The following is a 16,572-nucleotide window of genomic DNA, read 5'->3' as shown; positions in this document are numbered from 1 at the left end:
AAAATTATTCACACTGAATTTTTAAAATGCTGTGAAGTTCATTCTCTTGGTGAAATTAATTCTTTGAAAACTTCCTCTTACTTGATCTAAGCATTGCTAGGTGAACGGATACCATTTCAAAGGTAATGTAATTTGAAAATTATTTCAGGAAGGTCTCTTGAAATGAGTCACATAAAATGGAAAATTGGAACTTTGGGGTTTACTTTTGACAATCAGCTGAACACAAACTTCCATTTTGGATATGCTGCATAGACCTATTCAATAATAACTTCTTTATTAGGGAGGCCAAAATGTTCCCCCAAACACAAGTAATTAACCCATTTTTGTTAGTTTGATAAAGGGATTTCAAAGGTCCATTTCAGTTGTGTTTTATCAACTCTCTATCAGGGAATTGCTCTTTTTCTTTTTTTCCCCCTCTTTTTTTCTCTTACAGATTAGAGTTCCTCTACAGATAGGGAAACAAAATCCTGATATTACATTTTGTTTTCTGACTGAAATATTCCAAGTTAAAAGGGTGTTACTAACTCCAAATATTAATAAAAATTACTGAAGTCCATTTTGTCTTCATGTCCTTTGTACAATTTACAGAAAACTACTTCCCTGATTGCCAGTTCACCATGCAATGAGGTGTTTCAGAGTATTTCTGGAGTGCAAGAGTATAACTTCACATGGTGGGAAGGAGGGTGGTTCTGCACCTGAGAACAGGCAGTCAGCTAAAGTCAGCTCCTCAAAGTTTTCCTCACGTAGTACACAGTTTCATATTCCAAGGAATAACACTGCTAACTGCCTCTCTGTGTCTCCCAGTGAGGAGTACTGATGCGAGTGTGTTTCCACTGTTCACTTCATATGGCTGCAGATTTGACTAGGGCTGTGCACAAGGAAGAGCTTGTAGAGAGAGGAGACAGGAGAAGTCCAGCTCTTGCCTGCAGATGCCTCACTGGCATCTTAGGGTAAGAGAGGGGCTAATTGCCTGTGTGTTTCTCCCCTTTGCACTCTAAATAATTTTACTCTTTCCAAAGAGATCAAAATCTTGCTCTTTGAACTTCTGCTTCAGATCAGAAGCACTGATGTCCCTACATCAGTAACAGGTGATCTGGGAAGCAGGTGCTTAGGGATTCTTACAACATGGCATTGAAATGTCAGTATTCAAAAGTGCAAAAATTTGGAGAATTGAAAAATAAGATGTGGTAAAAAGTAGTGAGAAATAACTGTTATGAAAGAAGGCTTGGAAATTCTCATATGGGCTAATCAAATAAAAATATTTTATTATTTATACTTTGACAATCCCTAGGAGAGTATTAAAGTCTTCACAGTATCAATGCAAGGGGAAAATTCTCAGCTCAGCTCTGCCATGATGAAAATAAGAACAAAACCTACAGTCCAGAAAGCACCAGAGGCTGAAGGAAGGACAAACAGCCTCACTGCCCCCCTTCCTGCCAAATCCTATGTTGTTACTTGGCAGACTTGGACACAATATAGTGTAGAAATATGACTGTAAAATAAAAAAAAAAGATGATGTAAAAACCTAGATATTATTTATTTTGAAAAGGTCAGCACAAGAAATAAAATTTGGCCTTTTAGTCACCATGCTGGCCTGTCTCAAGACTTGGGGGTAGATCATAGCAAGAACTCATTGAGGGGGAAAGAAGATGACCAGGAAAGAGTATGTGGAGGGAGGGCAGGGAAAGATGCTAGTAAGAAAACTTAATATGAACTAATTTGTGATGTGAGAAAATCTCAGCTGAGACAATAATTCAGATTGTCATGGATTGAAATATTTATAAAACTGAGCCTGAAGAACAAGGATAATTGACCTCAAAGGGAGTCACAGGGAGTTGGCTACTGAGTGCTAGGACCATTTTGATATATTACTATCATTAGTGTTGGCCTGGATCTTGTTCCAAAATAGTCTACATTATTTTTCACTTTAACCCATCACTCCTTTCAAGGAGGCTACAGGACATGAGAGAATAATGATTCTTGACAAAATTGTAATAAGAAAATAAAACTGAATTTTCTAATAATGCATATGCCTGTGTAACCGCAGAAGTGCTTTAACTATTGTTCTTGCCTACTCCTTTCTGTTCTTCCAACAGGCTGAAGTGCCTGTAAAGAAATAGAAACATTTTTAAAATGGTTATTCTTTAATAAGAGTTAAAATTGCAGGTTTCAGGAAAAGGGCGAACCAATGTTCACATAGGACCACCCTGTGTGCTCTGGCAAAGGGTCAAGCACTGGAGCCATACAAGTGAGTGTAAAGGATGTGTCAGAGTTGGAGCTATGGATGGAGCTATTGCAGCATCTGAGCCGTATCTAATATCAGACTTCGATCCCGCGCTTGACTCTGAAGTTGGGTCCTTAAATACTTCCACAAAACCTTACTCTGGGAAATGCTGTCTTGTGCAGTCAGTTGCAGGATAATGTTATACCTTATGGTTCTGTAGAGAGTCTTTGGTCCTACAATATGAGTAAAGGAAAACCACAGCTCACAGCTTTATCCTAACATATTTCTTATTTTAGCAGACTTCTATAAAAAAAATGTTCTTACTTTCTTCAGAAAGATCATTTTCTTCTGCTTCTCTTTCCATTTCTTTGCACCATCCCTCCATTCTCTTAGTTTCAGTATGTAGTAACTTCATAAACCAAGATCCGTCCCGTCGACAAGGTGACATTCGACCAGTCTCTACTGTCTCAATGGCTGGCTCCAGCCAGGGTTCTGGTGGTGGAAGGTTTGTTGTGTCAACTGGGGTCCTATAATCTTCTCTGTAACTGAACAGTCCCTGTGTCCGTACAGTTCTCACTGCACTATACTGGGTGGGTGTACTGGGCTCTGAATGCTGCTGGAATGATGAGCCAAACTGAAGTCCCTTGTCTTCCATGGTGATGTGTCCTGGAAAACCCTCCAGTTCCAGGTCAGCCTGGACAGCTGCTGTTACACTGTTTGAGCGCTTGAATCGTCCGTGCCTTGGTGAAGAGGGAAGAAAGAAAAGAGATTAAGACATATAGATAACATATGTGATAATACAGAGGCATATCTCTGAAATAAGACAGTGAGTAGCAACAGAGAGGAAAAACAAAATGCATAGTGGTGTCATTGATCTGAGCAAGGATACAAAGGAAAATAATTCAAACTATCTCTGGAAGCAAATATTGATTTATTCTCATACTACAAAATAACATGTATCATTAGTAAATGAACTGGAAATAACTAGCAGAACTAGAACTTCCTGATAGATTGTCTGTAAAGTACATATATAAAAAAAATTAAATGTTTAGAATTTTAATTAGATAAAATCTGAAAATCTGCTAACTTAAGACTTTTGAGAATCCTCTAACAAAAGAAAAATAGTAGCAGCAGGTTTAAGACTGTGGGTTGGGGGTTTTTTTGGCTTATAGGGTGCCCATTAAAGGTTGATTTTCTACTCTTATATGACACCAAATAATGACATTTTAGAAAAGCTTTGTGTTAAAAAGTTAGAGAAGCAGAGATTATTTGTGAAATCTTTTCACATCTGAGCCTATTGTCTCAAATTACTTCTAGTCAATGACAGCAAAAGGCAATTAGCAACCAGATACTGTCTGACAGCTGCCGTGAAATGAGATAATGGTCTCAGTCCAGCACTTGACAAGCAGTGCCTACCAGGGATAACCTGTGGGTTAGTAGATGGGCCAGCATCTTTACAAAACTAGAGGAGTGAACAAGTGTAAAAACTGATTCTAATTTAGGAAAAAGGTATCATTGATTACATCCTAACCGGTATATCTCCTTGTGTGGATGGGGAAAGCCTGGATCAGCATGAGGAGTCCTATTGAAGGAAGACTGTTCCAACATATAGCTGCTCGTATTTGTTCTGCCAATAATGAAATTATATTAAGCCACTACTTCAATTTAATACTTTCACTTCCTTCCCTCCAATTAAAAACTGGAAATTTAGCTAAATATGAAGCAACTGCTAAGTAATCTCTACAAACTTTACCAAATGACAAGCATGCATATAAATTTGGCTTTGTGAATTATTCAGGAGCAGCACTTGCCAGATGCTTGTTATTTACACTGTTTACAAATGTGTGTTGTGTTATAAAAGACTACAGATTTTTCTACATGCTTGAATTACCGTTTTTCATCTTCCACTTGTATTCCAACAGAGTGGTATTCCCGTAGGCCTCTGCTTTCAGTATCTGAGTCAGTTGCTGTTTCCACCTAATCCAACACAAAAGATACATCTGCAGAGTTAGCATCGACAACTTAGCACTATTTCTACACACACTCATTCAAAATTAATTGTATATTTAATCTCTTACCTCTAAGAAACACCTAGCACAGTAAAATAAATGCGATAGGTATTCAGCCTGGTATCATTGCTTTGTTGTGCTGTCTTTGTGCTTTGCACAAGTACTTCTGTTCTGCTACATAATTCCCTATTTCAAACCTAAGCAGATGCAATTACACAGTTTGGTGGAATCAGGAAGTAAGTTTGGTCTGGAAGGGCTGTTCTTAGAATGAGGAATCCACAGGATAGCCTCTTTTTATATTATTATAAACCAATCTCATTATACTCCTTGATCTACAAAATAAAATAAAATCTCAAGTAGCCCCATAAGCTTGCAAGTGATAAAAAGAAATGGTGCTATGAAATTTTATTGACAACTGTATTGGCAAATATAAAACCATTAAATGATGTAAGGGATACAGCAAAATGCCCAGTCTCACCTTCCTTAATAACATAGTCCTGAAAATGCTATATCAAGCAAGTAATTTATGCACTTTTTATAGTACTCCCATCTGAAATACGCTTACCAAGATATATTCACAGTAGAGTTTTCTTCATGACTGAGACCACATTGCTTTTGCAAGTTTCTGTGGGATTTTATATAACACTCACCAACACCACACCACCCCTAAGTCTTTGACACAGACAGAGTGAGTGCTGCAGTATGGAAATTATACTGAATCAAGGGACAGGCAGGGAAAAAAAAGAACAGAACTGACTTTTCCTTTTGAATGATATTTTCATTGTTAAATAAAAAAATAATATCAACATCCAGTTTTTCAATATGCACACTCCATGTGTGAATTCACACAAGAAAACTTCTCGTCTTGCAGCAGTCACAAGCACCTCTGGAAAGAGCCTGATGGTCTTTTCAGCTACCTCTCAGCCTCACAGTCCAAATCTCACTAGATTTCTGAAAGGATGTAGAGACAAGGAGGAAGGAGAGTGGGAAGTGAGTGTACTATATTTCTTGAAGAAGCCAGTTGCTGGTAACTTCTCTTGCCATCTTTAAGCCATAGCTCCATGTACATTCACATGGATGGGAACACCAGACAGCAATTAGTACATGTTCATATCTACTTGTGTGTGTCTTGGAGATGTTCATGAAAACAGCAAGTGCAAGAACTCTCTAGTAAATGTTAATGGCATGCTTGAACTGTACAGCGTAGCATCAGGCACAAGTTTGCCAAAATCTCTGGCTATCAGTGTGGCAACTGCCAGGGAAAGACACATTTCCCAGTAATTCAATTTATTCTGCATAAGATCTAGGGGACAGCGCATGCTGCCATCTGTTTCCACCTTGGCAGCTGCATGGAAGCTGGCTATATTCACTTGGATGGGCAGTGCATTGAGAGAACTAAAATATCAGACTTGATAAGAATCTCCAGCACTTGGTGCTGTCAGTATAAAAAGAAAGATTCCTCTTGACGTTGGTAGTGAAAAAAAGCCTCAATGACAGAGGTAGCAGCTTGGAGGAAAAAAAGCAAGAACAACCAACCAAAAAAACAGGCAAGTGGGTTTCCTAGTTAAGGGTCTTGGCTGCAACACAAGTGAGAACCTAAGCTGCTTGGAGGGTCACCCTCTCCTGCAAGAACATTGTTCGAAGTGGAACAGCCAAGAAGTCCAGTTTCTTAGCACAAGAGGTATTTATCAGGAAAGACAGCCTTATTTATAGCACAGAAGAGCCCAAAAGAGCCTTAGATAACAAGTTCAGGTCTAATTGAGGGACTAGGCACTTCCTTATATCCTTTCAGTGATATGAGGAAAGCTGCATAAAAAACACATTCATTAGAGACAGGTTGTTTTTCATTTCACGAATTAACTGGCCCAAGAATGAGATACTCATGTAGCCTGTTGAGGGGGAGCAGAGAGGCAAGTTACACTTCAAGCTTTGACTACTGTGGTGAGAGCTAAAATATACGTGGACATGTTTTGAAGAGTGAAGTCAACTTATTCTCAAAGGGAGAGGGGATGACTGAGAGGAGACCTTATCAATGTATATCAGTATCTGAAGGGAGGATGTCAAAAGGATGGAGCCAGTGGTGCCAAGCAATAGGACAAGAAGCAATGGGCAAAAACTGATGCACAGGAAGTTCCACCTGAATATGAGGAAGAACTTCTTGACTGTGTGGGTGACCACACACAGGAACAGATTGGCCAGAGAGGTTGTAGAGTCTCCCTCACTGGAGATACCTCAAAAACCATCTGGATGCAATCCTGTGCAATGTGTTCTAGGATGACCCTGCTTAAGCAGGGAGGTTGGATTAGATCACCCACTGCGGACCCTGCCAACTGGACCCATTTTGTGATTCTGTGATGTGGTAGTGAATAAGAGCAGATAACACAAAATGCTTAGACTGTGGCTCTTGGGTGTGACTGTATGAGTGCTAGCAGAAAGATGATGTCTGAGGCGAAGAAACATTTTCTAGAGGAAGCCATTTGATGTTGAAACCATCTGGAGTGATTAGGAAGTCTAAACTGTTGCTAAGAGCTATGGGAGTGGGGTTCATTCCCCAAAGCAACCACTCAGTCTGAGTTTAAACACATAATTTAGGAATATACTGAGTCTAAACTACAAAAAATAATGCCATGAGAAGGCATGTCTTCAAACAGGGATTTCATCTCCTGTAAATAAGAAGACTGGAAGATCTTGTTAAGGTAGCAGACACCACACCCTTCCAAGCCATATTGGATGCATCTTGTAACACTTGAGAAAAATCCAGAGAAGTTCCCTTGATCTCAGACAGAGTCACTATCAAGCACTTGGAGGAGGAGAACAGCAAAGGAGACCGTATTTCTGTTTTATAGAACAGAAAGCATTTGGCAACTTGGAAATTGACATTATAGGGATGCTTAAGACTGTGATCTCAAAATCAAGATTTCTTCTTATGCTCAGAAAATGCAGTGGTTATTAAAGTAGATGACAGTGATAAAGGAAATCTGATCTCCTGAGCATTTCCAGTCTTGGTAGTGACTAGGTAATATTAGGGGATTTCATTGCAGACTTAGGAGACATAGTCAGCTATCTGGTAGAGTTGATGTCAGTACATCTGAATTGCTGTGGACCACAGTTAGGACTGTGCTGGACAGCCAGCATGGCTTCACTAAAGGCAAATCATGTTTGAAAAATTTGGTGGTCTTCTACAGCAGGGTTACAGCAGTGGTGGACGAGGGAACGGTGACTAATGTAATCTACCTGCACTTGTGGAAAACACTTGATACTGTCTCACAAAACATCTTTGTATCTCAAGTGGAAAGACATGGATTTGATGGATGGACTCACTGAGTAAGAAATTGGCTGGATGGTTGCACTTATAGGGTGTAGCTCAATGTCTGTGTGGAGAAACTGGGTGTCTGGTGGAGACCACCATGTAAGAAGTGGTGGGTGTCCCTCAGGTGTCTGTAGTGGGACTAGTATTATTTAACATCTTTGACAGTGATACGGACAGTGGGATTGAGTGCACCCTAGGCAAGTTTGCTGATGACACCAAGTTGTTGGGTGCAGCTGACGCCAGAGGGAAGGAAAGCCAACCAGACAGACCTGGACAGGCTTGATGCAACCTCATGAGGTTCAACAAGGCTAAGGGCAATCCCAAACATGGATACAGTATCAGTGAGTGTATTGAGAGCAGCCCTGAGGAGAAGGACTTGGGGGTATTGTTGGCTGAAAAACTGAATGTGAACTGGTAAAGTGTGCTTGCAGCCCAGAAGGCCAATGGCATCCTGGGCTGGATCAAAAGAAGCTCTTATGAGACTCCACCTGGAGTGCTGTGCCCAGCTCTGGGGACCCCAACAGAAGCACAGTGACCTGTTGGAGCCATAAAGATGGTCAGAGGCTGGAGCATCTCTCCTATGAAGACAAGCTGAAAGAGTTGGGGCTGTTCTGCCTAGAGAAGAGATGGCTCCAGGGACACCAAAGAGCAGCATTCCAGTACCTAAACAGGCTACAGGAAAGCTGGAGAGGGACTTTTCACAAGGACATGTTGTGATAGGACAAGGGGAAAGGGCTTTAAACTGAAAGAGGGTAGGTTTAGACATCTATTAGGAAGAAATTCTTTACTGTGAGGGTGGTGAGGCACCAGAACAGACTGCCCAGAGAAGTTGTGGATGCCTCATCCCTGGAAGTGTGTTCAAGGCCAAGAGCGATGGGGCCCTGAGCTACCTGGTGTAGCGGAATGTGGCCCTGCCCATGGCAGGGCAGTTGGAACTAGGTGATCTTTAAGGTCCCTTCCAACCCAAACCATTCTATGATTCCATTGTATTTTATCATTCTATTGGACTGTGTCCAAAGGAAAGGACACATCATTACTTCCACTTGTAGGATTGTTGATTAAGATCCTTGAACTTATTTGAATGAACTGCAATGCCAGATGATGGTGTCAGTGATGTAGGCACAGGCTTCACAGGATTACAAGCCCTAAGGTTTGACAAGGGAAAAGAGGTTTATGGGTGGCCAGGCTGAATAAGCTGAGCAGATGGGAACACAGGATTTATCAGGGCCTCCTGCTCGCACACATGGCTCAGCATGGAAAGACAGGCATTGTGTGCCAGTTGTGACCTGAGACAAAGCCAGACTGATAGAGCCAAGCTGACATCTCCACACATGTCAGTCTTTGCTTTCAGTTCCTTCTAAAGCACTGCACTTCCTTCATAGAGCGATATCCTTAGGATGACCATTTCTACATACTGTGCTCCTTGGGACCTACTGAGTCCTGGGGGATGAGGTGGAGGCCAGATTTCTGAACACAGAAATAGATTAAGAAAGGTCAACAGTATCATACTCGTGGGGCTAACATATGGCTAGTAACACTCTGGAGGTGAGAAATGGCCAATTGACAGAGAATAGACTTGTGCTTTCCACAAGGATGTCTGAGCAGCTCAGACATAGTGCTGTTGGAAACACAATGGTCTAAAGACATAAATAAGGAAAGGTCTCTATGGAGAACATCAATTTGTCCAATTGATGTTGTTGGAACAAAGCAGACACCTGCAACACAACCTCTTCTTCTGCATTGCATATCGAAAGTGTATCTGTTTTTGCTGGCTACATTGTTTGGATTAGTAGTAAATAGGTGGTCTTCTTTTGAACTCTGCTTTTGATGTGTGGAGGCAGATTTACCTTTTATATTTTGGATGGGCTGGTATCTCTCCATTGATGAAACACATTGAGAAAAAAATCTTTTTCATCTATATGATTTCAAGTGCTTTCTTACTGGCATTTCACCTAGAGATATAATCCTGAATAATTTACTCAATATGCAATCGACACCTAGGATTCAGAGGTATAAATGAAGTAATATGCTCTAAAATTTTATTCAAAACAAAATTATCAGAAAAACGATGGTCCAGGTATCAAAATAAAAATTATATTATTTACCTCTAAATATAAACCCTTGCCAAACTATCTTTCCCTCCAGCTTGCCAGAACTGACACTAACTAAATGACCTGATGATTGCCTTGATATTTTAATGCTTTCATTTTCTCACTGCGCCTTGTAACAGCAGGAGAATGGCAATTTTTGTGTGTGTATGTGCGTGTGTGCAATCTAGGATTGCAAATATTGTAACAACCAACAAAATGGAAAATGGAAGCAAATGCCAACAAAAGTAAAAGTGGGAAATAAGACAATAATTTGAAGTCATAAAGAAAAAAAATGAACAAATAAATTACATTTCTGAATGACAGACATTATGAAGACTCCTGCTAGAAAACAGCAGGAAACTCTTTAATCAGATTGGCCAGACTAGATTCAAATGAGCAGAGGAGAAAAAGTAATACATGTGGTTTGATTGTGTGGCTCTTGAAACTCAAGTAAGTCTTAATAAATCTGTTGTTATTCTCCTTGATTCATTATTTTTTTAATACTTGCATGGGTTCTAAAAACCTTAATATTTGTAAATTGGCCCAATCTCAGCAAAGCAAAGTAATGTGAAAAACTATATCTCTATGTGATTATGACGGAGTCTCCCACAGAAGAGGAAAGAAAAAAATAGTTAGTCACTGACAAAAGCAGAAGAAATTAGTAGATCTAATACAGCACATCGTCTTCCTCTCTCATTGCAAACGAAGAGCTAAAGTTCTTTAAAGATCAGCATTTTTTCCCATGAAAAATGTTGTCTTACGGGGTTATGTCCACAAGGCTTATAATATTAATATCATACGTAATGGAGCATTTTGAGATTATTTCTCTTATCGATGATCCTTGTAGGTCCCTTCCAACTCAAGATATTCTATGATTCCATAATTCTATGTCTTACCTTTCACAAAGACATAACACTCCCCTCCACGTCCTTTTCTGACAATACAAGGAGCAGACAATACTATTAATCCTCTGTGATCAGTCACTGCTGTCCGATCCAGCTCAAAATTTGAAAACTAACTATCAGATACTGGCACTGCCTTGGTAATAAATGATCTACAAGTAAATTATACAAACACAAAATTATTTGAATAAATTCAAATCACTATTGCAAATAACTTTCTTGTTATAATCAATCTTAGTTTGTTCATAGGCACTCATTCTAGAAAAGGGTGCGTGAATTAAATTATTCCTTCAAAGTATTTACTATGCTTTTTTAGTTGATAGCTTTAATTATTTAAAATCAACCTTTATTTCTGTATTATAGCATTATTCTGCTCTTAAACACAAGCACTTAAACATGGACACTGCAACATAATATTGCAGTGTCTTAAAAATTCCAGTCTAAGCTGCCATACATACTGTCTCTAAGGGAGACTTGAAGTTAATATATTCAATGCATAAGAAAACAGATTTTAACCTGGTGACTTTCACTTATCTCTCATAAACATTAGTAGTAAGAGTCCTTCAGGCCACACTCTCTCTCCCTATGCGACGTCAGTGCCCTCAATGGGTTTTCACTGATGTAACCAATTTATTCTATTATTAGAATTTAATAAACAATCTCTGATGATGTACAGGAAGGGAAATAATTCACCCTTCCTCTCTTGCATAGGCTTCTCAGTGATAACAAGAGTAAAAAAGGGTAGAAAACACTATATTTGACATTATATCAAGTACATGTAATTGTGAATTCAGATAACCATTCTTAGGTAGAGGGAAATCTCATTTGTATGCAGTGACTTCAAAGTAGGGAAAATACTTCAAATAAAACTGCAGTACTCACTGCTACTGCTTTCCTTAAGTGATGGAATACTTTTATCAGACAAAAAAGGTATACTCTTTCAAAATGATTTTCAGAAATCCACTAAAATAAACCTACCTTTCATGCTTGAGAGATTTTTTTGTGCCTCACCACAGAGCTCCATTTTGCTGCTCCACTGCTTCCCAACAGAACATCTGGACTACTCAAATACATGGCATGGCACAGCAAGTGCTAATTACCACAAGAATATCATACATCATATATGATATATCATAGGTTGAAAACTTTCTCTGGTCTTTTAATAAATAACTTTTTGCAAATAATACATGCCAGAGTTTAGAAGTGGGATGCATGTCAAACTAAAATGAGAGTGTAGCAAGAAATTAACGCACAGAGTAGAGGTTGCTCATAACTTTTTTGGTGCAATTAATGCTAACTAGCAAATTGCTCTGAATCAACAAATATTCACTGACTTCTCCAGGCCAAGGACTTCACACACTTCTCTCACAAAAGCACGATCTGACAGTCATTTTAGGAGGAGAATGAACTTCTAAAACTTTGGATCATTTATGATTCAAAGACCAGCGTAATCAATGAGAATATTTCTTTTGATGGATATGCGTACACTGAAGTAGAGCACTGACAAGGATGTTATAACCTAAACAGTACAAAAAATATGTAGATGCTCATCTGAGTACCTGTGCCATGGGGGAAAAAAAATGCTTTTTGTTAAAGGGAAATTCTGTAGTTTGAGACTAAAGAATATTGGGAAAAGTTTTTACCATTTGACATGAATAATGTTACTAAATATATATATAAGTATTATCCAGAAGATCCCCTTTTGGCACAAAAAAATTCAGCAGGCCAATTATTGCACTGATCCTCCTGGATACAGCCTTTGATTTATAAGAATGATTTGTTTAATGTAGATTCTGGAGATTGTAAAAAAACCACTAGGTATTTTGAAGTGTCATCTCCTGATGATAAATGAAGATGACAGAGTCCATTCTCTACGCTACAATTAGGGCTTGTCTCCAAAAATACCACCATGAATCAGCCTTCACACCTAGAACATTCATTTCCATCTCATTCATTTCTGGGGCTTCTGTTCATTTTGAGAAGCCTTGATGTCTTCTAAATAGAGAAGAAACCATATGTTTCAGAAGATTGACAGAAGACTGTACATTTTGAAATACTTGAAATAAAAAGGAGCAATTTCTTGACATGTTTTCTCATATATTTCACATTTCAAATGCTATTAATATGAGATGGTTTATAACTAGAGCAGATTTTGAATGTTAATCATTAGCATATATATCAGGGTGGGCAAAAGAGCAAGGAAAATCCTGGAAAATATCTTAGCAACAACCTCGTTCTGACATAGAGGTTATTTTCCTCTTGACAATCTCTACTTTCCATTTTAATTCAAATACTTTGATTAGTCTTTTGCTGTCATGACAGAAGACAGTTTATAAAGAAGACAGATATAAAGTTTATTGCTAGTAATGTTAGAAGAGTTTTATTCTTTATATGTATATATATTCTTAATATTGCTAACTAAATTTTTAATCTCAAAATCAGTATTTTGCAATTCATTTGAATTTAGAAATCAACATTTTTTTTCCCAGTGCTTACTGACATGTCTGACAATATTCCTTTTGATTTAAACATGGTAATGAAAAACCAAAACCAAAACCAAAAAAGTCCCCAAAGCCCACCAGCTGGAAAAGCTTTGTTTCTGAAGCTTTCTTTTTTTTTTCCCTCAAAATTCCCATCTGGGATAGCCCGTGAGATGGGTTACTGTATTTGTGCTGTTCTCTGTCTCTGCAGACAGGGTGTTACTGATCTTCATAGTAAGTCCAGTGCTTCCCTAGGAGCTTGGGCTCTCTGTGCATGTGAATATCAATCCTATTGGCACATGCCAGGACTTTCTAAAGGGACTTCTATTCACTACATGTACACTACACAAATCATATATACCAAAGATATAGGAGCCCTAGGCTGGGTCCATAGTATTTCTACACGCAGCAGCATCGCTGGTCACTCTGTATCTTTGTGCCTCTCTGCTCCTGTATGAAGCTCCATTGGCAAGCATTCTCACATCAGTGTGTTAAAGGAATGGAACATTGAGAAACGCACAAATTAACCATCCTGATAGCAAATTAATTATTGCAAATAAATGCAAATTCAATGCATTACCCTGGCATGGAATGCTAATGAGAAAACAAATTATTTAGTCAATCAAGGAAATATGCAAATAAAAAACATCCTTTTCCAAAGTACTTTGATGCAGAAGTCTAAAAGAAATTAAATACTTCAAGTGTATTTTGAGTGCATAAATTTCTATTTGTGTAGTTGGCGATAAGAATGTTCTACGCTGTGTTTTCATTCCATACAAACCTGGCAATGGTAATACAACAAAATGCATTTCCTATTTAAAAATACTGCAGAAATGTATTTTTTTCACTAATGTGAAGTTTGAAACTTACTGCTGAAAAAAATCCTAAACAAGTAGAATGTGTTCTCAGGCTACTGTTGCAAATATAATCTTATCTAATACCAAATGGTACAACCAAGCAGCTTGTACTTCTCAAAAGATAACTAATAGCTCGTCCTTCTAAGACCTGCTGTTGCAAACAGTATTTGTCTTTTTCCATGTGTGTACCTGAGGACCACTATTACAGGCCAAGCATTAGATGACAAGTTGCTATGGCAGATCTGCTGCCTTCCTGCAAATCATTGCATGGGTGTTTTTGTGAATTATAAGAACATATTATTAAACACAGCACATATAAAGAACGGTCAGAGACCAGTGAAAAGTACTGGTCATCACCTGCAGTAATAAACAAGATCAAGTGATGTAGTGATGTAATCAAAGTTCCAGAATTAATTGCTGGAATATCAGGAGTGACCAAATCAAGACACCAACACTGATAAATACAATTGTGCACAGCTGTTGTTAAGAAGGGATAAGAACAACACTAGGTACTCTTTGTTTCTGAAGAGTAAGCTTCAGGTTAGGGGCTAAAAGGTAGCAAAGATTACTTGCTGCTCCTTTGAGCTTTTCCATGTTATCTCTAAGCCTCTTCTCTGAACAATTCAGGATACACTAATTACTTTGTAAAACATTTGAAAAGTATCCATATGAATATTTTATCATTGTTGTTATCTTACATTCTACTCTTCTGCATCTGAAAAATCAGAAGGAAACACTTTTATGCCGAGAAATGGACAAACAGGTTGCTGTCAAAGCTGATTCCTTCCCATCAGTCTAACACATTATGGAACAGCAAAATTACACCACACTAAAATGTTAACTTGTGAAGTTCCATCAGTAGCTGTTACATGCTTAACCCAAACAGTTCTCTCTAACTATATTGTGAAATTAATGGAATTATAACTTTTTAAAGAAAATAATATATTTCCATGTAAATTCTTGTATATTTCCAATACACAGTCACTCGCTGGGTTTTTTTTACATGGGTTATTACCTTCTCAAGATCTATGTTGCTGTTGCCAAAATACCTATACCTATGACAAAATAAATTGCATTTCCTCTATATCTAATCTAGCAAAAGTAGATATTTTTAAGCACAGAAGTGAACCCCAGTGATATAAAGGGAAATATTCATCAAAACAAAAGCCTAAATTTTCCTCTACTTCTGTCTCAAAGGACTTTACATTCTTTGCAGGTTCAACTTTCTGATTTTTATTACTACTTGGTATATTCTAGAGATTTAAACAAATGACCATTGCTAGCTATCTAGTGCTTTCCATTTAGTAGAAGGAACAGCAACCAAAATTCGCATTTGGAATTGTCTTATTTCATTTGCCTGAAACAATAGAATGTGACTGAGCTTTCCACAGTCCGACACATATTTTTTCAGGTGAAATAAATATTGTGGGTTTTGATGGACAAATGGAAGAATGCTCTAAGACCGTGTTTATTAATGTAATTTCATTACTTGCCTATGGCAAGTAATGGCAAGTAATGAAATATGCTGTATTTCTTTCTCTTCCTTGGTACCTTCTTTCCAGCACAACTACAAGTAAGGGCAGGGGGGCTCTTTTTAGGGAGAATAATTGAAGATCGAGTGGCATTACACATTTTCCAAGGTCAAAAGAGAAAGATAATGGAAAAAATAGAGTCAAGCATTTTGAAGCTGGCATAGTTCTATAAAAAGGACTGTGAATTCATAGAGAGAAGGAGATGAACATGCTGTTCACCTGTAGCTCTGCAGTATAATTTTCATATCAAGTGTTAATGACAGGTAACCTCCCTAGAGATTTATTCATTCATTTTCTTCCAGGTACAGTGTATTAACCAAAGACTTTTCTGCACAGCCATGCTGCCATGATGTGAATTACAATTAACATCAAGCAGCCAGGGGTTGTTTGTTAGATTATTAGAGCCAGTGAAGCTGAATGACTCATTCTATGCTATTTCTAGACAGAAGACAAGAAATTCATCACAGACAGATGTTAATGATAGGCTACCTGAATCCCTATAGAGGAACGTCGACTCTTAAGAAACTCCTCTGCTTTTGTCACTAAAATGGCCTTGTCGCTGGTCCGTATGGAGGTGCTCTGGCCCTCAGATGCGTGGCGCTGTGCGGCTGCAGTCTCCAAGGCGAGATTCATGGCCTTGTTGCTGTCCAAACTGTCGGTGGAGTTGTACATTCCTCGCCCGTCCTGCGGCCATGGGGATATTCTCTGAGTCCGGCTGTCATGATAGGCATCCTGGGTGGATTCTGTGCTGCTCTGTGCCGTGACTGAGATCAGTGGCTTGGAAGTGGTACGAGGGGGTACCGGTGGTGGTGTTTTTTTGTAACTTGTATAAGTTACAGCTATGGAAAGAATTTAAAGAAAAAAAGATAAAAATAAAACAAGAAAAAAAAAGAGAGAGCAATCAAGATTAATCTGATGGAAACTTCACAACAGAAATCACCTTAAGATTCTGCTACTTAAAAATTATGATGAGGCAACATAGCGTTTTTTGTGCACCTCAATATTAGTTGAAAGTGTCTCTCAGAGTCAGATGGGTATCCACAGAAATATTTTATTTCAACCAGTAAGGAAGGAGTGGAAATGGGAGACCCAGATTACAGTGAAGATGAAAGAGAGTTAGTGAGGATATGTGTGTTAAGATTTGTGCTGGGTAGGTACACACTGTGGC

General features: G+C 38.5%; 1 protein-coding gene across 11 annotated transcripts in view; it reads right to left on the bottom strand.

The window, feature by feature from the left end:
* The window catches only part of DLGAP2 (DLG associated protein 2), a 402,991-nt gene that overhangs the window by 19,678 nt on the left and 366,741 nt on the right, over positions 1-16,572 (bottom strand). For all 11 annotated transcript variants that reach the window (XM_027690133.1, XM_027690134.1, XM_027690136.1 and 8 more), the window contains 3 exons: positions 15,894-16,243; positions 4,116-4,201; positions 2,549-2,964 (listed from right to left, as the gene is read on the bottom strand). In XM_027690133.1, the coding sequence (XP_027545934.1) occupies positions 2,549-2,964; positions 4,116-4,201; positions 15,894-16,243 (852 nt within the window). The remainder of the gene's footprint in view (positions 1-2,548; positions 2,965-4,115; positions 4,202-15,893; positions 16,244-16,572) is intronic.

This window comes from Neopelma chrysocephalum, unplaced genomic scaffold (assembly GCF_003984885.1).
Source record: "Neopelma chrysocephalum unplaced genomic scaffold, ASM398488v2 Primary Assembly neopelma1_80b, whole genome shotgun sequence".
NCBI lineage: Eukaryota > Metazoa > Chordata > Aves > Passeriformes > Pipridae > Neopelma > Neopelma chrysocephalum.
Note: the sequence above shows the minus strand (reverse complement) of the source record. Positions and strands in the feature narration are given on the sequence as shown.